Source organism: Pempheris klunzingeri, chromosome 20 (genome assembly GCF_042242105.1).
Source record: "Pempheris klunzingeri isolate RE-2024b chromosome 20, fPemKlu1.hap1, whole genome shotgun sequence".
NCBI lineage: Eukaryota > Metazoa > Chordata > Actinopteri > Acropomatiformes > Pempheridae > Pempheris > Pempheris klunzingeri.
In genome coordinates, this window is record NC_092031.1 from 20,512,480 (window position 1) to 20,537,887 (window position 25,408).

The window sequence follows — 25,408 nt, forward strand, 5'->3', positions numbered from 1 at the left end:
AATTCAGGAAGATCAATTGGAGAAAAACAGTCCAAATGCACATTAAGCCCAACAGCTGTTTCCATGCTATATAGTTTGAGGTTGAATCAGAGCCTGTTGAGGGCAGGAGGTCATGAATTTTGTCTCAAATAGTTAGAATTTTATCATTTATCATATCAAGAAGCTCATGAAGTCGTTGCTACTGAGCTCTAAAGGAACACAAGGATGGATGGACTTCTGGCTCTTTGTCAGCCTGGCTAACGAGCTAAACAGGAAACCAGGGCTGTTTTTAATTTCTTTTATTAATGAGGGGTAATAGGCAGCTCTGGCATTACAGAGGGCCTTTCTATAGGTTTTAAGACTGTTTTGCCAGATTAAGCAGGATTCTTCTAATTTGGTTGCACGCCAATTTAGCGGGTCTAGGAATTATACCAAGGAGCTTGTTTCTTTTCCTTAATTATCTTCTTTTTTAGAGGGATGATAGAGTCGAGTGTGATTCACAGTGAGCCTGCAGTGCTATCGACCAGATAATCGATTTGGGAGGGGCTAAGATTGTGCCGAGAATGAGGACACAGCTCTCACTTTGGTTACACAGGGGCCGGGTGGCTTGTAGCAACGAACCCGCTACCCCATAATCCCACAGAACCCCCCACAGGATTAACCGATGGACGCGGTCATGTCCACAAAGCACATGTACACTGGATGGGCGAACTCCCATGACCCCTCCAACAACCCGCAAGGGTAAAGAGCTGGTCTACTGTTCCACGACCAGGACGGAATCGAATTGTCCGTCTTAAATCTGAGGTTCAACAATCAGGCGGGCGGCCAATCCTAGCACACAAGTCCAATAACAAAGCACCACTTTGATTCAGATCAGGCAGGCCGTTCCTCCCAATCACCCCCCTCCAGGTTTCTCCATCATTACACATGTGAGTGTTGAAGTCTCCCAGTGGAACTATGTATAGAACTATATATATAGAACTATGTGTGTATATACCACATTTCAGTATTATACAAAAGGCAGACACAGAGAGGAAGTTGATATAAAAAAGTTAACTAACCTGTTACATCATCCAAAGCTAGATGTATGTCAACATGCTCATATATTCCTGATAAAATGAGACCAAGATCAGGTAGATATGTTTAATCTGTTTCACCAAAAGCTGTGTTATAGGCAGTACTCCTGGGTCAGTATCGTATGAAACCACTCATACTGCACACACTCACTGAGAACAGCAGCAGAAAAGGTGCAGGAGTGGAAGCATTGGGCATAAACGTCCTTACCAAATAATGATATCCTATGTCTGACAAGAACTCCCAGTTTGCAAAAAAGACTGACAGAGGAGGGAGGAGGCAGGGAAAGAGATAAAAGAAAGGAGTGAGACAATCAATTTAGAGAGATGCAGTCTGATGTCATTGACTACATCAATTAGAAATAGCAGTCTCCAACAAACAGTCAAGGCCTTATCTAACATTTAACCAAATAAACCAATAAAACATGAGCTTGTGTGATACCCTGCAATATTGACATTGTTTGCTTTCTATCTGTCATTCGTCACACTCACCTGGTCACCATCTCTTTCTCCTTGTTGGAGGCGTGGCCACCGCTGCTGATTGTGTGGATCGCTGTGGACAGGAAGTACAGCCTGTGGTTTTTGAAGTACTGATCCACCAATGGCAAGACAACCTGAAGAAGGGTTAAATGACATGGATACTCAGTGTAATTACCTGATCTGTCTGCCTTTCAAATTAGAACAAACTAGACTTACAGCCTCACAGTTGTATGCCTTAACCAGTCAAGTTGCACTTTACATCCAAGCCTATCCAGACTCATAGATGTAGTGAAGATTTTGAAGGAACTTAACAACTTGTTGAGTATATTGAGCTCATTGAGCAAAATGGAAGTTATCACTATACTGACATGTATGATATCAGTGAAAAATCTCCAGTGAGAAACATGCAGTCTTCACTTGGAGACTATTTTCACAGAGGACCACAGAGGACTGATAGACAACTTTGTCACATGGTGCAAAAGCAGTCACCTCAAGCTCAACATCAGCAAAACCGACAAGCCTGTGGTGGACTACCAAAGGAAACGGAGGGCCCCTGTCCGCATTGTCATGTAGAGTGAGGAAGTGAAGAGGGTACCAAAGATTAGTGTCACCCAGTTTGTGTGAGGTTTTGTCATTATTCAAAGTCTTGAGTTATAGCCAAAAATGTATTTTGAGGTTACCTTTAGCTTTGACTTTTCACCAACAAAACCTAATCAGTGGATGTTTGTTTGGAAGAACTGGAATTGGAGGAAATTCCCTAAAGGTGTTCCTGAATTATTGCATTCACCTGAATGGTACAGATACCTATATTTCAACAGTGTTAAAACACGAGGCAATGTTTTAATCAATTTGAAAAAAAAAACAAGGTCAAAGTAAACATAGCCAACTGACTCAAATCAAAGGACGAGTTCTGACCTTTCCAAAGAACTTAATCTGCTGTTCATGAGGAATCTTCTCTCCCTTTGGTCTGGTCCTGGCATCTAAACAGCAGAAAGAACACAATTAAGGACAATAAGGTCTGGATAGATTTGCTTGGGGATCTGCACATCTGCCTCGGGTGGTTGAAGTAGAAGCAAGATTCTTAACACATTCCCTGAAACATTTATGTAGCTCAAGTCCATTGAAAAGAGTATTCCGTCTGGCAGCCAATGCCCTCTTAATCAGCAAATGCCAGTACCCACTGTGTTCACTTTTTAAGCTGCAACCATGTTCCTGGATTCAGGGAGGCAGAACTGTGGGGAACAAAACTGTGGGCTACAGTATCACAATCACAACAATGCAACGCCTTGTCTCAAATTGAATGGTATGTGTAGGCAAATTAAAACAACTGCATACCATAAACACAGACATAAATCATGTTTATTTCAGCCACTATACCCAATGTTATTTTAGTAATATAGCATCTTCCTCTCCACCAGCCGTATGAATCTAGCCCATAGTTCACTTATGCATTGCCTTGCATACTGCATTTCATATTTAATATCACATGGTATGTTAATTTCAAAACTACTATTCCGTTAATTACTTGCCGAGTAACAGATATGTCTCACCAAACTCCATCATGTGGTGCTGTGCCTGGTCTACGTATGTGATGAGCTGCTGGAGGAAGGTGTAGGCAAATCGTTTCTCAATAGCTGGAGTGTCCAGCTCCTTCACACCTCTGCAAACGACATACGCACTCGTAAAGGAATGATCTGACACTTTGGCAAATACGCAGATTCTTCACATTACCCAGAATCACATGAAAGGATAGATATCAGGTTCATGTCTGCATCGGTCTGGGATGTGTTTAGCTTAGCACAAAGGCTTGACGTAAGCTCTGTCAAAAACATACCTTGTGCCGTAAAAGTGTCTGCTGTTGTTGGTCATTGAATAATTTCAAGTATGTAAACATGACACAACAACACAACACAAGTGACAAAGTGCATTGACTGCCCACAGCAAGTCCTCATTGCTACCATGAAAGTGTTTTGATGGTAGTTTCTCTCTTCTTTACACTCTCTATGGTAATGTAGACTAAACACATCGCACCGCTTTGTACTGGACACAGAGATGAACTGGATATGACTCTGTGTCAGACATTTTAGCAAATAAGCATCCGCAATGTCAGAATGTTCCTTTTAGTTTGTGAAAACACTCCACACTTAAATTAATGTAGTGTTGGAATATTCGTGAAAATGAGTTCAGGACATGGACATGATCACCCTTTTTTAAGTCCAAACAAACAACTTGGAAAGTCTGTGAAAATTTTGGGACTTTGATATCATACACATAGAAACATGGCAGTTGAAAGTTTGGTTGACAGTAAAAAACTTCATGTATTGCACGTCAATTTTTTGCTCACTCTACCATTAACCCTGATAACACGTCAGGTAAAGAAATATTTAGATATTAATTACTACTAACACTCAAAAATAACACATCTTTGTAGCGTCCATGTTGTTTCCACATTGTGACTTAAAAGCTCATAAATATACAGAAGTTGAAAGAACGACTTCCCAACTCGGTTACACACACACACACACACACACACACACACACACACACACACACACACACACAGCTGTATGTCAGGCAGTATCACAATCTAAATTTGGATTCAACAAACCAAACTCATACAAAATTCAAATATTGTTTCCAGCACCTCTACTCTGTGTGCAGACTGTGAAGCCTGTTTCCTACCTGGACACAGTGTAACCATTGATCTGGAGGAACTTGAGTATGTCTTGTGCTTTTTCTCTGTCTTTGGATTTCTCTTTGGCAGTTAGTGTGTCGTAGGGAACCAGTAGAGGATGGTTTCCTCCGCCTGGACGTAACATTGACACAGGAGGATGGAGAATGATGAATAGAACAAGCTGACAAAAAGAGGACCTTTTTTGTTTTGCATAGGAATATATAGGAAAAATGAAATAACGGTGGTGAATCCAGAACAGGACAAAGTTTCAGGAAACACAGTGTGAGGATGTTTTGTGTTATATCTACCTTTAGCTTCTAGCTCCATCTTCTTTTTCCTGGCCCAGATGTTATGATAGTTCTCTGCAAGCAGCTCTGCCATAGACTGGAAAAACACATTGTTAAACACATGTCACTCCGTTACACTGCGTTTAATCACTACATCTATTTATCCACAATATCTTCTAGTTTTTATATTCATATCAATTCTCTTCCCCAGTCTTACAATAGCCAAGTTTAAGCTCATGGACCTTTTGTGTAAAGAGTAACATACCTGCATGTCTCGAGACAATGTAACATTGCTCATGTCAATAGGTCTGGGGCTGAAAGATGGAGGTCCTTCAAAAGACAGCTGTGTAAGACAGGATATAAACTGATGTCACTTTTTCACTTGCTTTCCCTTTTTTCTTTATGAGTATCTGTGTGAGTGTGTGTGTGTGTATGTGTGTGTGTGTACATGTGTGCGTGTACCTGGCTGGCTTGTGATATCCTCCTGGACTTGTTGTGGATGCTGGCAGGGTCTCCCTCTCTGATCCTGTCGATGCTCCACCCCCACAACTGCATGGTCTTCAGAGACTCTCTGACTGACCAGATATACGCTTCCTTTTCCTGCAAGATTATGACAAAACTTTAGACAAAGACTGAGACTCTGTAACTCCAAAAGTAAATCATCTACAAAACTGAAATACACCCAGCAACACTGTTACCTATCAACATATATCTGAGTGCAAGGAAATACTGCAAAGTACAGAATCAAAAACTGGACAGACCTAAACAATTTTACGAGTGGGTACCCAAAATTAGTGTCACCCAGTTTGTGAGAAGTCAATCACTGGACGAGAGGCGGGATACACCCTGGACTGGCCACCAGCCAGGGCGAACACAGAGAGACAGACAACCACTCATGCTCACACTCACACCTACAGGCAATTTTAGAGTTACCAATTAACCTGCATGTCTTCGGACTGTGGGAGGAAGCTGGAGTACCCGGAAAAAAAACCCACACAGGCACAGGGAGAACATGCAAACTCCACAGGTTCCCCAGGTTCTAACCTGGGTTCAAACCTGGAACCTTCTTGCTGTGCTAACCACAGCACCATCATGCTGCCCCCTGCTTATTTTAATACTGTAAATTGAAATTTGAAACCATGACAACATGAAGCAAAACTGTGGATTACCTTCTCAGCGAGGCCTTTGTATGGTTTCAGTAAGGGGTGGCTCTTGGATATATCACACATCTGATCCCCATATGACCATCCATTGGAAAACTATAAAACATACATAAGACATTTCAGAATGCATACGTTTCCTTTCATGATATCACTGCTGGGGCATCACGTAAACAAACAGGACAACCGTGTGTGACTCACTTACCTTTTCTATACACCACTTCTCATGGTTGTGCTCTGCATATCTGGTTATGAAATAGTCCAGTTTCTCTGGTAGAGTCACACTGATGAGGACAGAAGAAACGACACATTCAAATATGTAAAACGTAAAACGTTGCTGTAGGCTGGTGTCAACTGCAATCAAAGCAAAGGCGAGGATCTTCTGAATTTACTGAAGGAATCCTTTCAAAAAATGGATCTGCACCAATAAGTTGATTCAATAAATCAGCATGACAGAAACTTTAAAGGAGTGGGTGTCAAACTTAAATAAATAAAGATGTCTTATACTTGGCAGTGTCTGCAGGCTGTGGAGTGAAGTTTCCCTCCGAGTCCATGGACGACTGTTTCTCCATCATGGCCATGTAGTTGGACTCCATGTAGTCTGGAGGTAGAGCTCCGGCCACGGCGCTGAGGCATGGTAATGCCAGCTTAAACAGCTCCTGGTCATACCGCTACATCATAAAATACATGTATGTGTGCATCATTAGACAGCACTGTTAGACTTTAACCCTCTCTGGTTCTGCTTTCACATTTAAAGTTAATAATCATTGCATGTTACAACAGCAAACAGTCGTGCACTTATGCACAGATGGAAACAGTTTTTGAACAGAAGTTGATGTTCTCATATCAGCAACCAGAACTGCTGTAAAGTCTAAAAGCAAACATTTACACATTTCACAGATTACTTTTCATACATTAAAGGGAAACTCCACCAACTTATACTTCACTTTACTTCATCAAGCAATTGAATATAACCCTGATGATGTCACAGTGATGTCAGCAGGGCTATCTGAGCTTTGGCTTCAGGACTAATATATGTACTGTATAATAAAACACCTGACTGGAGATGCAGTGTTTGAAAGGTGATAATTTCACTTAGGTAGAGAAAAAAAAGAGATGCTATTGGTGGCATAATGGAAAACATAGGATTCATTGGTTCTTGAGCCATACTGGGGATTAAAAGTCAATACATTTACAAAACGAAAGACCTAACTTGAGCCTCACCTTGCGTGACAGAGCATCAAAAATCCCCCAGAACAGTTTCCTGGACAGGTGAAGCTCTTCATCTGATGCAACTCCAAAGTTGCCCCAGCCTCCTGCCAGGCAGTAATACTTCCAGCAACGTTCATAGTGATTGGTCAGCAGCTGGCAAAAGTCAAGAGGACATACATCAACCATCTGTTGGCTTTAAAAACAATTTTCACGACAGAAGCGCTGTTGATGGCATTTGTCCATGATGTAAATCTGAAATCAGAGACGCTGATGCAAGTGCAATTGTAGAGAAAGGACTGTGTTGCAGACAATCAAATAAACTTCTCCTATTCATATTAACATGATACATCATCGCAGTTTCATGGTGAAGGAGAGAATCTTGCATGGATCTTTGTGAATGTTGACTGAGCTGAAGAAATACAACAAGTTAACAAGACGGTGGATGAAAATTTATACTCTTTTTACTGTTGATTTAGGTAACTGATGTGTTTCTTACCTTAAGAGGCATCTTGGTGTGTTCATTAAGCAGAGGAACATCAAACACAAGCCTTCTCAGCAGATGCTGCATCATGGAAGGCCTCAGCTTACTGCACATTATTAAGATGACATACATTAGCTGAGCATTTCCACTGACACAAAGACGCATTACAGTCTGCTCCTCTCCTTTAATTCCAGTCTTACCCACAAACTGCCAGCAGACACTCCTCTATGGCATCCCTCTGGGCCTTGGTGAGGCAGCAGCCTTTGGACAGACGGTAAACCGTGTGGAGGAGGGAGTCGATCAACGAGGCGAACGGCTCTGTCCCCGCGAACAATGGAGCACATTTGGTCAGGAGAGGCAACACGGCTGTACACAAATATCTGTTGAGGGCAAGTGCCATGTCTGTGGCACTGAGAGCAACCTGAAGCACCAACAAAGACAGAAGAAGAGCCAAAAGATAGAGTAAGGACTGTGTTTGAGTGTGTGGTGGGGTTTGATCTAGAAAGTGTGCATACTAAAGGGAGTTTGTAACAAATCTTTCACATCTTTAACTTCAAGATAAACACTTCATGACAACCACTGATTACATATTGTAGGTCTGCATTCCAGAAAATATGGTGTTTTGTTGATTTTGTGTTTAGTTCTACAGCAGCAAGATGGTAACAAATGGATGCAGTGCTTGATTTATCATGTGTGAGTTTAGGTCATTAGTTATGTAGTTACTGTATGTTCCCTCATCAACACTATCCATTTTGTGTCATTGGAATGACCAAAAACAACAGCAATGACATATCATCCCCTCATAAACTTTTTATTACAAGAATTCAGCAGAAGAACATAAGCTTTCATATGGAGCAGTGATCCTAAACCATGTAATCGAATGACGGCCTTTAGCTTTTTTGGTCTCCGCCAGCTCCTGGGAAAGATTTCACTGCTCCACTATATTCACCTGCTTAGTCTCTAACTGTGTCTGTCTGCTGCCTGCTGTTGCCAGGTACAGAAAAATGAGAGATGTGACACTGAACCAATGCACCAGTAAAGTTGCAGGCTGTAAAACCAAAGCAATAATCAGATAGAGACTAAAAAGCTATGTAGAGCTGAGGGAAACTGCAGCTGGTCATAATTGGGTTGTCACCATTTGTTTATTATTTCACATGTATGATTGCTAATAAGAGAATATTAATAAGAATTATATATATATATATATATACATAATATTAGTGTAGCAGCAGCTTTACAAAAATATCTAACGACAACAAAGAAGACGCACTCACACAGACACACACACAAGCTCACCCACAAACTTACAGTGTCCAGAGAGGCAGCAGCTCTCAGGTCCGGTAAGAAGCCAACTTCCAGCAGGTGTAGCAGGAAGATTTGGTCTTCTATTCCGTAAACCCGGTCCAGGAACAAGACCATGGCTGCTTTATGGTCTGGACAGAAACCAGCTGACATGTCTGGCTCCACCACCAACCCATCTATGCACGTACAAGCATTGAAACAGACACGTTAGAAGTCACCGCTGGATTCATCATCATCATCTTAACTTCTGGATTCGTCTTCATCTACTGTTCCTGTTTTATGCATGTGAGGTGGGGTGAGTGCTGGAGGGACTGCTTACCTTTGGCCAGGTTGGGCATGGAGAATGGAATGCTGATGACTCCCACCAAGTCTTCAATAGGAATCAGAGACCTCAGAATGGCTCTGATACGGATCGCTTCACCTTTGCCAGCATGGATCAACTGATAAAAAAGGTTAGTGTGAGTATCTGTGTGTGTGTGTGTGTGTGTGTGTGTGTGTGTGTGTGTGTGTGTGTGTGTGTGTGTACACGGCTGAGCATTTGTACAGAATGTTGTCACCCACATGCATCTCTGGAGCACAGCGGCCCAGCAGGTCAATGAGGGCAGCATAGAAGGTCATGATGGCATTCCCCATATGGATGGTATCATCTTCCTCTTCCTCCTGCGTGTCACTGCTACACACACACACACACACACACACACACACACCACAACAGTCAGTGACCACTCTTGTAAGACAGTGTAACTATTAATACAGTTTGTTTTTCCTAAAATCTCAGTATCTAATCCTGGAACAGCAAAGGAATGAAATGTGATGATGTCTCACAGAGTCTTGCTGCTTTCAGACATTGGAGAGGGACCATCTCTGGAGAGATCCTGAGAAATCTTTATGGCTTCCTTCATCGCTGCCAACAGCCCATCTCCACCTTCGCCCCGAAGGGCAGGTCCGAAACATTCTGGTCGGCGAATCAGAAGCCTCACCACGACATTAGCATTCTCCTCCACACTTTCACCTGGCCACAGAGGAGCAGAGGGGTTCATCACCTCATACTGTGTGCTAAACATAGGCTTGTTGAAACATAATGGATCTGGCCTGCAGTACTGTAGTTCGCTGAGATAAAGGGGATTTGTGAATCAAAAAACATTTAAAATGTTTTACCGTTGCAGAAAACGGCAAAGCGCAGGAAGTCGAGGTAGCGTTCACCCTCCACTGGGTTCCAGCCGATGTCGGGGTATCCTTTACATACCAGCATCACACAGCTCTGCAGCCCACACCCTGCCAGGTACTGCACCACCTGTGACAAGGGACATGTTTTCATACCATACGATTGCCTACATCATTTCATCAAAAATGAAAATATGAATATGAATACATGCGTGTGTTTATTTGTGGCAAGAACATAACTTAACATACTTTATTTTAACACTTTAATGTAACAAAAACAGGACTGTTATACTATTTCCACTTTTATTCAAATACTAATATTTTTGCTGCCTCAACAAATACAAATACTGGACTCTCTGCACACCCGTAGTCTACAGTGCTTTTGGTCTGAGTGCAGTAGCATAATTTGGTGCTGTAGTGTGTGGGTGTGTGTGTGTGTGTGTACCATGCATTGCTCTTGTTGTGGAGACATAAATCTGTTTATACTGTCACATTGTGGGGATTTGCCTTCCTTATGAGGACAAAATGCAAGTCCTTTAAAGAAAATCATTACATTGTCATGTTATGGGGTCTCACTGTCCTTTTGGGAAGAGAACGCACGTGCCCGTAACGTAAATCATTAAATCTTCGGATGAAAACTTAGTATGGGTTGGGTTTCAGTTAAGCTGTATATCAATGTGTAAATGTTAGTGAACCTCACCTTCTCCAGGTCTGGCTCCCTTAAAGCCAGGGCCAGTTCATTATTATCCATGACTGATGCTGCAGCCACATCCAGAGGAGTAGAGCCTCGCATGGAAGGGGATGCTGAGGACAGGACAGAAGGGGAGAGGAGAGGAGGAGAGGAGAGTCAGTACAGATATAGTAAGAGGGTAGGGAGCCAATAGCCCATAAAGAGGTTATTTGTTCCTGGATACAGCATTATTCAGGCAGTGGGTGGGTCAAGTTCACTAAACACAGCTTCTCCTTATGCACGCATCAACATGCACACACACACACACACACACACACACACACACACTCACTCACTCACCAAGACCAACGCTGCTGTTCTCCAGCAGGTAGCTGAGGTGGTCAAACATGGCTTTCTGGTTCTGACGGCTGATTCGACAGAAGTAGCAGAGAAATCTACAACAGTTGGCCACCATTTTAGGAAAGGCGATTTCCTACAAGCACACAGACATCATGTACAGGGTGTCTACACAGAAGTCATGCATCAACCTAGACTATATTGTCCATAACATTTTAGTATCACTTGAATTTGAATGCTCTTTCGGGTAAAAATGTTTCAAAACAACCATACCAATCTACCCGCCCTACATATTCAAATTCATTAACCTATTTTACATTACAATTTGGTGTTTTTTTTTGTTGATGACATGCAATAAGCTGCTAAGAAGCAAAATGGCACTAAGAGACAAATTACAAAATCAAAAATCTACACAACTTTTGAGAGCCACATGTTTGGGATTTAGGCTGTGTCTGGTCCTGGTTTCTGTCTAACCCTTGTTCCAGCTTCAGTACTCAAGCTTATTTTCTGACCCTGCACCTTCTACACACTTCATACCTTGGAGTCTCCTCCACTGAGTACATTGACCATGACTTCCATGACAGTCTCGTGCATCCCAAGAGCTCTCATCAGGTTAGGATGTTGGTAGAACACCTTGTTGTTCATGATATCACTGCCCAGGAAGAGGGACGAGTTCAAAACTTAGTTCATTGATAGGGCTCTAACAAGGTTTGGCACATGTTGTACACAGTAGGATACAGAAACAGAACAGAAATGGTCAAACTGAAGTTCTGCATATACATCAGAAATATTTATTAACATTTAATGAACATTTCAATTATTTATGAGCCTATAATTTTCACATTGGTAGTATAAAAAAGGAAGTTAAGCAATAAAAGTGAGAAGAAAGAGCAGTAAAGGAAATCAGATAAGTGTGTTTTTACCCCAGCCCTCTGATCATCAGTTTCTCCTCCTCTCTTCCCATACGGACACTCAGCAGTGACCTGATCTGACCCAGAGCAGCCAGCAGGTTGATGGTGTCCTCGATTGATACTGAGTTTATCGTGTAGGTCTTAGGAAGAGCCCGCACCTGGACAGACACATTCATATCTTTTAAAACTGATTGCCAAGGACCACACACTTCCTTCACCGTCACCAGACTGTGCAGAACAGTGTTATCAGTTATCTTATGTAAGAGAAACAATGTAACAGGGAATTCTCCTTACTATGTTTCATTCTTACTCATTAGTTATGTTTATTTCTTTTAGATATAGTTTGTTCTTCAGTGTCAGCTTCTTATATCAGCAGAAGGTGTAAGGAGCTAGCTTGTCCAGTAAACTGTATTTCATTGTAAAGTAATTGATTTCTATGATAGATATTGAACTGTTAAACTTTCGAAGCAAACTTTTTGCAGATCCATTGAGGATTATGTACAAACGTATGCTCTTAATGAAATAACTGCATGTTTAAACTGTTGACTCAAAAATGAGGCTTGTATGAACATTCCTTAGCACAAGACTTATGAAACCACAGAGGCTGCTTATTAAGTATGAAGCGATGGCATAATGTCTTTACCAAAAGCTGCAGACACAAACCAACCTGTCCACCAATGCCATCATACTGGCGATGCAGCAGGACAAACATGGCCCTGACCAACTCGGGATCCTCAATAACTGACTCCTGAGCCCAGCGGACCATCGTATCTGAAATCAGCTGCTGTAATGTACCTAGAGAGAGAGAGTGAGAGTGAGAAAATTCAAACTACTAAAGTGGTTGTTGTTTAATTCATTGTTGAATTACAAGCTCCATTAAAGTGCTGCTGGAGTCTGTAGTATTTATAACATCCAACAACCCTGGAATACAGTATTTATCCTTTTAAGGCTTTGGTAGGATTCCAGCTATAGGAGAATAAGTCTAGTATCTTTAAACCTGGGCCCTATTTTTACATATTTTGGGTTCAGAATGACTGGTAGGTACAAAAACGTTTTAGAAATGGTCCAGTGAGCAGCCCGTATCTGTCACTTGGAATCCAAATTATGTAAAAATGTGGCGCCAGGTTAACACTAGCATTATCCTTTAACTTGTATGAGTTGTCCTGTAGGGAATGCTAGAGCAAAGGTTGTTAAAAATCTAAAGATTTATCCTTCAGGAATCTGAATTTACTCACTTTTCCATTTGTTTTGCCAGACCCAAAATATGATATTTAGCAGAAAGAATTGTTAATTGTTCTGCCTGTCTCAGTAGAGGACTTACTGGGTTTCCTGAATTTTTTCTCCTTTGGCAGATTGGCCATCTTCTTCTTTAGGTAGGAAACTTTCTCCACCAGTGACATGAGTCGACCTCGGATGGTGAAGTCACTGTCACCGTCTATCCCTCTCTCCTCATCCAACTCTATACCTGACAGAGCATACAAATCAGTTTGCACTGCATACTGTTCGATGAAGTTATACGAATGCTAACTGACAGATTACCACAGTGTCTCATCAGGTCCTCGTGGAAGTCGAGCAGCTGTTCTCGGATGTATTCGGGACAGGGGCACTCCTGCTTCTCATCCTTGAAGTTCAGCAACATGTTGATCTGTCCAAAAACACGCAGATGTGACTGAGATGCGAGATGTGTTCATTAAAAGGATAACAAACTTATTTTGGATTAAAAATGAATAGTAGGTACGAAGAGTTTTGGAATTGGTCTAGTAGATCGCCTCAACTGGCAGCCATGAAATGGGCTATAATGCAACCTTGAGGTAACTGTATCCGATCAAGGTATGTCCAGTAATAAAAATCAATGACCAAAATTACTTGCCTGTCAATGGTGAAAATAGATCTCCAAGATCCTTTTTGTTAAACCACAAACACTCGTTATCACTCTTTAATGCCACTCCATTGACAAAAACAGTAATTTTAACACATAGAACATGAGTTGCTAGTCTACCGCTACGTCAGTTAGTCAGCCTTTATATGATATGGTAAAAAGACAAGGGAGGTCTTGTTCAAACACCAGTGGTGGATAACAGCTACTTACATAATGCTAAATGAAAGCACAGTTTGAGACCTGTGCACCGATATGAATCAGTGATTTCCATATACTAGGACGGTATTTTTTGAAATGATGTATGGAAAAATGCACAGCAGCCCTCCCGTTGTACAAACGCTAAGGCAATTAACTGCCTGTTACAGCTACACAAAATGGGCAAAAGGGATAACAGTAGAAGTATGGAATGTCGTACTGATGAAGGAACTCTGCTCTGTTGTGGGACTGCAGTAAAATTAGAGATCCTTGGTTAGGCATTACAAAGCAAGAAATAACACTTACAATCATGTATTTTAGGGGATTTACAGAACTTCAATATCTTCAAAGAATAGAAATCTCTCTTCTTATGGATGGTCACAAAAAAGGTGATCAAGAGTAATTGATTGCTTCAGATACACCAACTCAGAAGGAATCGATTAAATTGCAGCCACTGAGGCTTGTTTTGCAGCTGCTGGCTGAAGTGATCTACTGGTCCTATTCCAAAACTTTTTGAACCAACTGGTCATTTTGAGCAACAATCTGTTAAAATAAGGTCCATATTTGGTAAATGGACTGTACTTACATACTGCCTTTCTAGTGTGTTTGATCACTTAAAGCGCTTTTACATTACATGCACCCACACAAGAGGAATCTAAGTTGGAGGAGACTCTACAAGAGTCTTGCCAAAGCCAGGGATCAACCTCTGAGCCACACACCAGGGGTTCTGGCAGCCATTTGAGTCACCATTTGGTTCTCCCACCTTTTTGTAGTCCTCCATCTTACCTTCTTTTGCATATTCACTTGTACACACCCCCACACACTCTCCCTGTTGATTATTAGCTTGGTAAATTTAGTTAGATTGTTTGTATGTTTGACTTTATGTTCAATAAATGTTTTAATACACATGCTGTCTTCTTTAATATTGTAAAACGTTGGTTGTAGTTAAATTATTAATAATACCAAATTAATTAACCCAAACATTTTGGTGCCACTGTGTAACACAGAGTACTGAGCACAATAATAAGTAACTACTGTACTCTTAAGCGTTACTTATGTCATGTTATCATTCATTCTCCATTCTACTCTCCTCTTGTACAGTATAGTCCTCTGTACTCTGACTTTCAGCCAAGCCCTTCTTCTCAAGTAGTGTTCCTACCTGCTCCTGTGGAGGAGATCTGAACTCTTTGGTCTTCTTGGCAGTGAGGGCTGCAGACATGTTGAGTGCCAGCATCACCTCATTGTAGCGGAACCGCTGGTTGTCTTGGAGACAGGCCACAAAATCATCGGAGAAGGCCACCACTGCCTCGATACGGTGACGCACCTGGCAGTCACACAGGTACTGCAGCACATGGCACATCTACATCACATCATGACACATACAGATTAGACACATACAATCACACATTGTGTTGTGTTAACTACATATGTTGGGGGAAAAAAAGTGTAATGTGATGGGAGTGTTTTGGACCCAAATGCAGCACACAGTACAGTGAGAAGTCTTTTATTAGGCTTGGCAAGCAGGTGACTGCAGTTCAGAACAACCTGGTTCAGAGTCTGTGTTTGAAGGACTCCATCTAGTGAAGCTGGATCGGCGAGCTGGTGAATGGAGCAAGGAAGGAGAACTCACAGAGGGCAGTTCAGTGGGAGCTGGCGGTACCGTGAGAAGTGCAACAGGAGCAGAGTTCAGTGAGACAGCGGGTCCAGAACCAGGTAAGCACTGGGCGAGATAGATGAACTGGAAGTGAGCAGACAGAGGGAGAGTTGGAGCCTGGCGGAGGATCAGGAAATCAGCCCAGGGAATCAAAGCAGCCACAAGCCAGGGAGCCACAAGCAGATAGGATCCAGTACTTGTCATAAACGTCCATGTTGACCTTGTATGCTTCAGGACGCATCTCATTCTTGTCTGGGGAAGATTCCATGTCATTGTCAGTGTGGTCGGAGAGCTCAGGGGAACAGGAAGGTGGTTCATCATAGGCCGTGCCTCTCGATCGTCTGGGTGGCGCCAATGGAACTCCCCACTGAGTGAAGTGTCCAGGAAGTGTCAAGCAGATGGTAAAAGCAGGGCCCTCATTAATGATACAGGGCGGGAGAGGAGCGATGAACCTGGGAGCCAACTTCTTGGACTCAGCCACACCCTCTGACCAACCTGGTAGGTTGGTGCCTTGGATCGATGATGGTTGGCTGTCTTAGCATAGCTGTCAGAGGAGTGGAGAAGAGCTGCTCTGGCTTTGGTCCAAGTCCTGTGGTAGACAGGCGGGCAGGAAACCTCTTCAGATCAGAAAATGGCGGGGTTGCTGGGCCCTGGCTGGTCCTCCATTGCCTTGATCCTCTCCTCAATCTCCCAGGTAAGTGATCCAATGAGGAAGCATGGTATCAGGGCCCATGGAAGAATCTTCCCCTCCCGGGAACTGGTGTGACAGGGCATTGGGCTTTACGGTGCAGGACCCAGGCTGGTAAGAGAGAGAGAAGTTGAACCTTGTGAGGAACAGGGACAACTGAGGCCGTCAGGAATTGAATCTCTTGTCTGTCCAAATGTATTCGAGATTCTTATGGTCGGTCCAAACCAAGAAGGGCAACTTGGTCCCCTCCAGCCAGTGACGGCAGTCTCCTGGAAAAGGCGACACATGGGTCAACCTTCTGGTCCTTAGCCGACTGCTGGGAAAGCACTGCTTCCACCCTCACAGAGGCATCAACTTCCACCACAAACTGTCTGACTCAGGCATTTGGAGGATGGGAGCCAACGTAAACAGAGTCTTGAGACTGAAAGGCTTCCTCGGCTGTGGAGGACCCCTGGAATGGCACCTTGCGGGAGTCAGGTGTGGGCCAGACAAAGAAGGCAGACACTTTGGCAGGATCCATCTGGAGGTTCCCTTGTCCGACAATGAAGACCAAGAGGGAGACTGAGGTGTAGGGAAACTCACATTTCTCACCTTTGACGAAGACAGAGTTCTCCAGGAACCGCTGCAGGACCACCTGGACATTGTGAACATGGGGCAGTTCTTCACTTTGAACTTGGGGCGCCTTGGTGCGTAAATAAATGGCCTAGTCAGAGACAATCTGGTTCCCCTGGCTCAGGGCCAGCAGTCCCCTATTGTCTACTGAGAAAACTTTTAGAGAAATGATGCGTCACATGCCCCTTTTATGGTAACGCGCACAGAGCCTGAAGCAAAAGCCTGGGAAAGCCTGCTATAACAAAGAGTTGATAACCATCATCTTCATAGCTGTTATCTCTGGTTTAGGGGTTGTCGAGCCACCATGGAAAGAAAGCCTGGTTATGTTGACCTTGCGTCATAGTACACCCTTCTTTTGATACTACATTTGGTTTCTTCTTGGGTTTAACTTTTATATTGGAGGCTCACAGACTATAGTCACAGACTATGGCAAAAGATTCCTCAGTTGCATCACACAGATGCCCCAGTGCTCCAAGGTCTTCAACTCCCACCATTTGAAGGCTTTCTTTTGCATCCCAGGGAATATTGGAGACACAGCATCTCAGTGGACTCTGCAAGCTTGCATTGCAGAGGTGGCTGCTAGGAGTTTGTGACCAGAAGGTTGCCACTGTTGGTTGTGGCGGCAACCTAAGAACCTGCCAGTGGAATTGTCAATCCTCAAATCCAGGAGGAGCAACGCAGCTTCTATCCTGGCCGTGGAACAGTGGACCAGTTCTATACCCTCACAGGGTTATTGGAGGGGTCATGGGAGTTTGCCCATCCAGTCTACATGTGTTTTATGGACAAAGGCTTTTGACTGTCCCTTGTCATCAATTTTGTTTGTAATATTCATGGACAGGATCTCAAGGCGCAGCCATGGGAAGGAGAGTGTGTAGTTTAGGAACCTCAGAATTGCATCTGTGCTTTCCATGGCTGATGCGGTCCTGTTGGCCTCTTCAGACCATGACATCCAGCATGCATTGAGGTGGTTTGCAACTGATTGTGACACAGTCAGTCTGAGAGGAAGAACCTCCAAGTCTGAGGCGATGGTTCTCTCCCAGAAAACACTCTACCCCATGGTGGTCAGAATAACGGTCCATCTACATTCCCACCATCACCTATGGCCATGAGTTTTGGGTCATGACTGAAAATACATGATCATGGATATAAGCGACCAAAATGAGTTTCCTCTAAAGGGTATCTGGGCTCAGCTTAAAGATAAGAAGAGCTCAGACAACCAGAGGGAGTTCGGTATAGCGCCTTCACATTGAAAGGAGCCAGTTGAGAGGTAGTTTGGGCATGTTGGTTATGTGTGAGTGTTGTGTGTATCATCTATTTTGCCTGCATTAAAAACATTAAAACGTGTTAAACTACAGTGAATTCCATCCTATCACTTAACATAAACAAAAATTGCAATGTGACAGAGAACGAGCACTGATCTGATACAGTAAAAAGTGGAACTGCTTTTATAAACTGAGAGGGTTTAATGAATGTTACCTGGAGTTTTACAGGCTCTGGTAACTTCATCTGTAACAGTCCTTCTTTCGACATGTTCCTCCCTCCATCCTTTCCTCTTCCTTCAGTCTCCAACTCCCTCACCACCTCCAGCTGTGTGTGCGTGTCCTCTTGCCCTTCTTGTCTTTCAGAGAACACAGATGGTTCAATCAGTCTCAGGATGTTCTTCAGATCTCCATTTTGGAAAACTCCCATGATAAGCATGGTGTAGAACAGCTTGATGAGGGGGACAAAGAGAAACTCGGTGCTGCCTCCTATTGGATCTCGTACATGCATGCTTCCCTCCCGCACTGCCTCTGTTAGCATCTCAATGGTTTTAATTTTAAGAACATCCAAGGGGAATTCAGGGCTATACTGAAAACAGTCTGATCCCGATCCTGATCCATTGTTGCCATTACGATACGAAGGTCCGGTCCCACAGACAAAACTTGGGGATGAAAAGTGCATTCTGGGTCTCAGGGAGGTGCTGAGGCCAATGCCTGGCAGGCCATGTTTCTTCTTCTCATCTGGAAACAAGGTGATGCTCTTGGTTTCGTCTGTCATTGGAACTATGTACTCATTGTTCATCATGAGGCGAGCTGTGGCATAGCTGCTCAGGTGGATGTCGATGAGGAGGTCGTAGTAGCCCGCACGAAGCAAACCTGTGGGCAAGTGATAGACAGAAAGACAGTTAGAAATAGTCAACTAAAACAGCAACCCTTAAATTTTCCATTTATGCTCCTATTAATGACCAGCCAACATCAAGTACCCGGTTGTGCCAATTACATGAATATGCTCTTTATACAGATATAGCCATATACAGCCATTTAATGGCTTCTACTTATTCTTTATGGAGAATGTGTCCAAAAGGCAGAGAACTGTATTTATTTTCAGCTATTTTATTTTAGCATCGAAATTCTAAGAGCAAAATGTATACACTATATAGTGCCCTAAAATGTATATATGTGTACCATGAACATTACCATAGTGGACTCATTTAGTTAAGTACTATATTTTATAAAAAATTAAGTACTTTACGTGTGCATTTATTATGTCTGGTCATGTTTGTTAAGTTTAGTTCATGTGTTGTGTATTTCCTCTTTTATTGTGGCGTTCAACTTCCCCTTCTCGTTTGAGGCCCCTTGACTTCCTGCCCTTGTGTGTTTCCTGCTCCTGTGACTGTCTGCCCCTCCCTGATTGTTTCCACCTGTGCCCCCTTCCCTGGTGTATATATTGTCTGTGTCTGCCCCTCTCCTGTGCCAGATGGTCTTGTGCCCTTGTGTCGAGTGTTCCAGCATCCTAGTCAGTGTTAGAATCTTGTTGAGAGTGTTAGAGTCTAGTCAGGATTGTACACTACTCACTAAAAGTTCGGGATATTCGGCTTTTGAGTGAAATTTCAGGATGGACCTAAAATGCATTCTAACCTTTCCAGGTGAACTTAATGTGACCTTCTCTAAACCTTTGAATGCACATGTCCAACTGTTCAGTGTCTCAGTACTTTCTGCACCAGTTGCTGTTCTCTAACAAGAAGCTTAACAGCAACATTCACAACAGGTTTGATCCATGAATCCACCAATACATTTCCTGCTTCAGTTAGAATTGGTATTTAAACAGTCCTCCTCATCCTGCTGTTCACATTCTGACATCATGAGACCAAGACGACACCTAACAGTTGATCAGCAGCACCTCAACACTGGAGGCTTCAAACAGGAAGTCCTCAGACGGAGGTGTTCACTGAGCTTAGAGGGTCACAGAGTGTCATCAGGAGGTTGGAACAGTGATACAGAGACTGGAAGAGTCACAGAAAGGAGAGGAGTGGACGTCCTTTGGCCACATCCCAATTTATTGAGAAATTGAAATGTTTTGTTGCAGTATACCCACCACTGTTGTTTCTTTCAATAAATTGTTTAAGATGAAGAAATGACCATTGCATGCTTCTACTTAAATGCCCTACTTTCATGATATAATATCACTGTGGCATTAACTTTTTACATTTTCCATAAATTTCACCTGAAAGTCGAATATCCCTAACTTTTTGTGAGTAGTGTATTAGTCGGTAAGTATTCTTTGGATTTTGTCCGTTTTTGGTGCCTTGTCTTTGTTGATTGTGTTCAACAATAAACTGCACCTTTTACCATCTGCCTCGTGTTGAGCATTTGAGTCAATCTTCTTGTTAGCTTCTGGTTGTAACAGCATTGGCAGTAGATGCAACTTCATGCATTTCACTTCAGAAAGAAATAGTGTACTTTTTACATCACCACATTTACCTAACAGCAATAGATGATGCTTACTTTGCACATTAATCTACAAAAATGTATCATTATATAAACTCATGTAAACTGTTAAACTATCCAACAGTATATGAAGTAGTTCAAATTTGCTCCAGCTCTGCCAATCGTTATAAATCATTATAATTCTGCTTTTTTATCAATTGATTTGTAATAATAATCCACTAAACGGTGTTATCCATAATGTTACCAGATGGATCTACACCAAAGGGTGTCAGATGACATATCATGATGACTGTGGTCATACCCTGATGTTGTAGATGTTTGTGTATATACATTGGCAGCACCTCAGAATTGCCACTCCCAGCCGTCTAGGAGACAGTTACCTGCCAAGTCCCAGCCACTGGGCGTCCCCAGTGTATGAGATTTGTTAACAATAATAAAAAATATGAAATAAATAGTGCCAACCTTGTCTTTTAAGTACATTTTTAAAGCAGAGCTGATGGTATCGTGTCTTTACATTGTGGCATTACTAATTTTAATTAAGAATATCTCATTACTTTTCCTACAGTGAGCATATTAAATTATGATCTCATGTCTGTCACAAATTGGCTACTTACTGTAGAGTAAACTGTAGAGATTTGTATGCAGGGAATAGTGGATGAATGAATGAATGAATGAATCAATCAGTGAAGAAGAGAAGTTGGAAACAATCGTAGTCTGTTACAAGGCATCCACGCTTTAAGGGCGGGCTCTCACTATTACCTGACTTCTTATCTCTCTATTACCTTGTATGCAGTTATTCTTTTTGCACACTGTGTGTGTTACCTGGCATGTATTTATTCTCTATAGCCTGCAGGAGCTGTGACTCATCTACATGGGAGCAGAGGGCATGTGCCACTCGGTTGTTTCCCAGAGCACAGATTGCTGAGTACAGTCTGAGGGTATGGTAGTGAAACTTCAATAAGTCCCCCTGCTCTGACAGCTCCAGGATATCCACCGACCTAGACAACACACAGAGAGATAATGCATGAGATATGAAAGAGCAGAGAGAGAGAGAGGAAATCATTACATTGAATGGATAAAACTTTAAGGTCAGTATAAGGGCAAGGTTTAGGCAAGTAGTGGTTATGGGGAAAGTGTGTGTGTCTGTGTGTACTCCACCTATTCTCCTCAGGTATATGCAGAGACATGAACTGTAGAGGTTCGTTACACTGGACCAGCCAGCCATGTCTGTCATTAACTCTGGATGCTGACACCTGAAAAAAAAAACCATACAGTATGATGAATTTAAGGCAGAGGCTATGTCCCAATTTTTGTACACACTATGTATTATTCTATATTTTGCATTAGTTGATTGAACAGTTTGCCAATAAACCATTATCACATTTCTTTCTTTTATATCCCAACTACAGCCAGACAAAACAAAACAAAGCAAAGCAAAAAGCCAAAAGAAAAGCAAACGTCAGGGATGTTACCTTGAGGAAGTGGTTGGGAACACGACTCCATAATACAGGAGTAAGAAACTGGACATGCAGACGTGGAGGACACTGAGGAACTGGGTTTTTCCTCTCACTCTTAAACAGACCAGCTGACAGAGGCATCACATTCTGATGGGAGACCGACATGTTGACGATGTTACAACATCACATGAGATGAAGCTGAGCAGAGAGGATATCCTGGACATATTGAAACTCATAGTGCAGTTTTTACTGTGGTTGTCATAATAATGTTCATTAATCTGGCTATGTATAAGACATAGTTTTAGCCCAGACACTGTGGGGTGTAGTCTTGGGTTAAAGGATTACCCCACTGTTTCAGAAATCCTCCGTTTTAATTAATTTACGATTCTTACTCTTTCTTCATCCTGATTACAAAAAATTTAATTCCTCTTTAGAATGTCACAAATCTTAAAGATGAGTTGTAACAGGAAAATTTAAAAGGGAGGATTTGATAAATCAAGTAATTTAATACATAATCAAAAAAATAAGTTTTTTCATCCATTAAAATCTCTATTTGTGTAATACCAGAAAGCCTTAATTATGAAGCAGCAACAATCAAGGTTACTTGTGAGTGAGGTTAGAACCAATCTCCCAAACCTGGTGGGAATTAAATGGAAAATCATGATGCTAAAACAGCACACTTGATAATGAAGCTGTATGTGTGTGTGTGTGTGTGTGTGCGTGCATGTGTGTGTGCCCTTCTCACCTTAATACGACCAAGTTCGAACTGGAAGACATTGGGGCTGGTGGCCTTGGCAAAGACTGCTGGGAACAGCTTAGTACTGGGCTCCACCTGTGGAGAGAGGACAGAGTGCTAGGTAGTTCAAGTCCAACCAAGAGCGCAATTAGTTTTTTCAAGTTTAATGATTTTTAATGTTGTGGTTAGAAATTTTTCAATATTTTTGAAATGCTCATTTAGGAGCGAAGCCCCTGGAAGGGCTGGCCTGTGTAGATCACTAATTGGAACAGGTAGCGAAAACAAGAAAGCGAGAAGAAAAAACAAGGAAGGAAGGAAGCAAATTGTAGGAAGTGAAATGAAAGGAAGTGCAGATGGTAGGATGACAAAAAAGAGTCAGGATAGGGAAGGAAGATGGGTGGAAGCAGAATTGGAGAAAAGGACCATTCACCAACATCCATCCATCCATTATCTATACCGCTTATCCGTCAGGGTCACGGGGGATCTGGAGCCAATCCCAGCTGACTTAAGGCGAGAGGCAGGGTCACCCTGGACTGGTCGCCAGCCAATCACAGGGCCGACACATAGAGACAGACAAACAGGGGAATTTGGGCAATTTAGAGTCACCAATTAACCTGCATGTCTTTGGACTGTGGGAGGAAGCCGGAGTACCCGGAGAAAACCCACACAAGCACAGGGAGAACATGCAAACTCCACACAGAAAGACGCCAGGTTCAAACCTGGATTCTAACCTGGAACCTTCTTGCTGTGAGGCAACAGTGCTACCAATGCACCACTGTGCTGCCCCATTCAACAACATGTTGAATCAAATATTTACCTGGTAGTATGTACTGAGTTCTTTGCCATTGGCTGTGAAGGTCAGCAGTCCGTTTGTTGTGTCGACCAGACAGCCAATTTCTAAGCCGTTGTTGTTCCTCCCCTGACCAGGACTGCTGCTCTCTCCAGCCCACACCATATAACAGTTACTGCGCTTTATACTGAAGAACACACAGACACAAAATGTATCAGTTACTTACTACAGATATTAATAGAAGGAAATCCAGATCAGGTATTGTTAAACGTTAAAAGTAGAATTACGGCCTCAAGGTTGTATGTTTCCGCTAACCAGTCAAGTTACATTAATGTCTATCCAGACTCAACAACACACGATGAAGGAATTGTTCTTCATCTGAAAACAGAGTCAACTTCCTTGTACAGGTTCAATTCCTTGGCAAAGACAGCTGATTCTGATGGAAGCTGTACAGATAAAGATAAAGAAAAGCCATGACAGTAGGCAATGGCTCAAATATGGATGTTGCTGCAAATCCTAAGTGTGGATGCTCATCTTCAACACACCAGCACAGAAGAGCTATACAATCACCACAGTTTCAAGGTTGGCACCCAAAGATTAGTGTCATCAATTAAGTATCTGGCCAAAAGTGAAACATGGTCAGTGTCCCCTTCTGAGTTGTGGCACTGACTAATGGCTAGAAGTGTTTTTGTGGAACATTATGATGTCACAGTGAAGTTGACCTTTGTCCTTTTGGATATAAAATATCACAAATTAAAATTTTATTATATTAGACAGTTCATAATTAATGTATGAGTTCTTGAGTTATAGCCAAAAATATGTTTTGTGAGGTCTCTTGACCTTGACCTTTGACCTCCAAAATCTTATCAGTTGGTCCTCGCGTCCAAATGGACACTTACGCCAAATTTTAGGAAGTTCCCTCCAAACATTATGGAGATAATGGGATGGACAACCGGAAAACATGATGCCTCCAGCCACAGCTGTCACCAGCGTGGAGCCATGAAAAAGGTGTAAAAGGTGAAACCATGTGATGTAGCCTTAAACTGGAACTCATCCCTGCCCAACAACAAAGATGGTTGGCTGCAATTTTACTAACCTCTCATGGACTTTGCCCTTCTCATCTCCCAGGGTAACGGTGACTGTTCGGACCTTGTGCAGCTCAAAGCTTGGGTCATACTGATGGAAGTCAGAGGTTACCCAGCCCACCCAAACACTGCTCGGTTCTTGACCAGGGAAGATCCGCACTGAGTAGTAGTGCTGCACAGAAAGAGAGGTTTAACTGCATTGTCCTTGATCACAGGTGTTTTCCCAAAGGGCTTCAAAACACCTGTATTATAAAACAGTGAATCAGTCCATGGAATTGGAAATGGAAAACAAATGGATGAACACACACAGACCTGAATATTTGAAGAAAACTGCAAACAAATTTAAATTTCCCATTAAGCTCATCAGTACTAACATGTATTCCATATGGGTATTTTGTGGATTTCATTTTGTACGTGTGCTGTCTTACAGTAGAGGCTTGCATGAGGAATTCATATTCCTCTCTGTCATCAGCCATCACCTCCTCTGACAGACGAGCAGCTGATGGACAGCTGTTGTCCGGCTTGTTTCTCTTCAGCATGAACCTGGTGATGAGACGGTTGGTTTAAGTTTATAAAGTTACAAACATAAGTACAGTGACAGAGGGGGAAAATATTAATGTGCACAAGTTTAATACATATGATAGGTCATCGGTTTACCGTTGCTTGAGCTTCGACGGCTTCTCCTGGTTATAATCTTTGTGGTTGTTGAATTCGTCTCTCTCAGGTCCGTTGGGACCATTGTGACCATGAGAAGACTTCATTAGTACCTCAAAGTCTGACACAGTTTCAAAGTCCTCCAGCTCCTGCAGAAACAGACGATGAAGGCGCCACACATATTCTTAATAGACATTTACC

The 25,408-nt window shown here is 42.5% G+C and overlaps 1 protein-coding gene across 1 annotated transcript in view; it reads right to left on the bottom strand.

Annotated features, from left to right (window-relative positions):
- Window positions 1-25,408, bottom strand: part of ryr2a (ryanodine receptor 2a (cardiac)) — a 154,758-nt gene that overhangs the window by 48,099 nt on the left and 81,251 nt on the right. The window contains exons 32-67 of the mRNA XM_070852298.1: window positions 25,211-25,356; window positions 24,982-25,096; window positions 24,565-24,725; window positions 23,496-23,655; window positions 22,688-22,774; window positions 21,958-22,089; window positions 21,644-21,738; window positions 21,308-21,483; window positions 18,255-18,913; window positions 14,984-15,184; window positions 13,290-13,395; window positions 13,072-13,215; window positions 12,418-12,545; window positions 11,763-11,908; window positions 11,377-11,491; window positions 10,843-10,975; window positions 10,513-10,616; window positions 9,807-9,942; window positions 9,474-9,660; window positions 9,210-9,321; window positions 8,968-9,088; window positions 8,655-8,824; window positions 7,547-7,767; window positions 7,362-7,452; window positions 6,878-7,018; window positions 6,161-6,324; window positions 5,859-5,937; window positions 5,663-5,752; window positions 4,950-5,093; window positions 4,759-4,836; window positions 4,515-4,590; window positions 4,215-4,338; window positions 3,083-3,192; window positions 2,448-2,512; window positions 1,545-1,666; window positions 1,264-1,313 (exon numbers count right to left, since the gene is read on the bottom strand). Of these exons, the coding sequence (XP_070708399.1) occupies window positions 1,264-1,313; window positions 1,545-1,666; window positions 2,448-2,512; window positions 3,083-3,192; window positions 4,215-4,338; window positions 4,515-4,590; window positions 4,759-4,836; window positions 4,950-5,093; window positions 5,663-5,752; window positions 5,859-5,937; window positions 6,161-6,324; window positions 6,878-7,018; window positions 7,362-7,452; window positions 7,547-7,767; window positions 8,655-8,824; window positions 8,968-9,088; window positions 9,210-9,321; window positions 9,474-9,660; window positions 9,807-9,942; window positions 10,513-10,616; window positions 10,843-10,975; window positions 11,377-11,491; window positions 11,763-11,908; window positions 12,418-12,545; window positions 13,072-13,215; window positions 13,290-13,395; window positions 14,984-15,184; window positions 18,255-18,913; window positions 21,308-21,483; window positions 21,644-21,738; window positions 21,958-22,089; window positions 22,688-22,774; window positions 23,496-23,655; window positions 24,565-24,725; window positions 24,982-25,096; window positions 25,211-25,356 (5,089 nt within the window). The remainder of the gene's footprint in view (window positions 1-1,263; window positions 1,314-1,544; window positions 1,667-2,447; window positions 2,513-3,082; window positions 3,193-4,214; window positions 4,339-4,514; window positions 4,591-4,758; window positions 4,837-4,949; window positions 5,094-5,662; window positions 5,753-5,858; window positions 5,938-6,160; window positions 6,325-6,877; window positions 7,019-7,361; window positions 7,453-7,546; window positions 7,768-8,654; window positions 8,825-8,967; window positions 9,089-9,209; window positions 9,322-9,473; window positions 9,661-9,806; window positions 9,943-10,512; window positions 10,617-10,842; window positions 10,976-11,376; window positions 11,492-11,762; window positions 11,909-12,417; window positions 12,546-13,071; window positions 13,216-13,289; window positions 13,396-14,983; window positions 15,185-18,254; window positions 18,914-21,307; window positions 21,484-21,643; window positions 21,739-21,957; window positions 22,090-22,687; window positions 22,775-23,495; window positions 23,656-24,564; window positions 24,726-24,981; window positions 25,097-25,210; window positions 25,357-25,408) is intronic.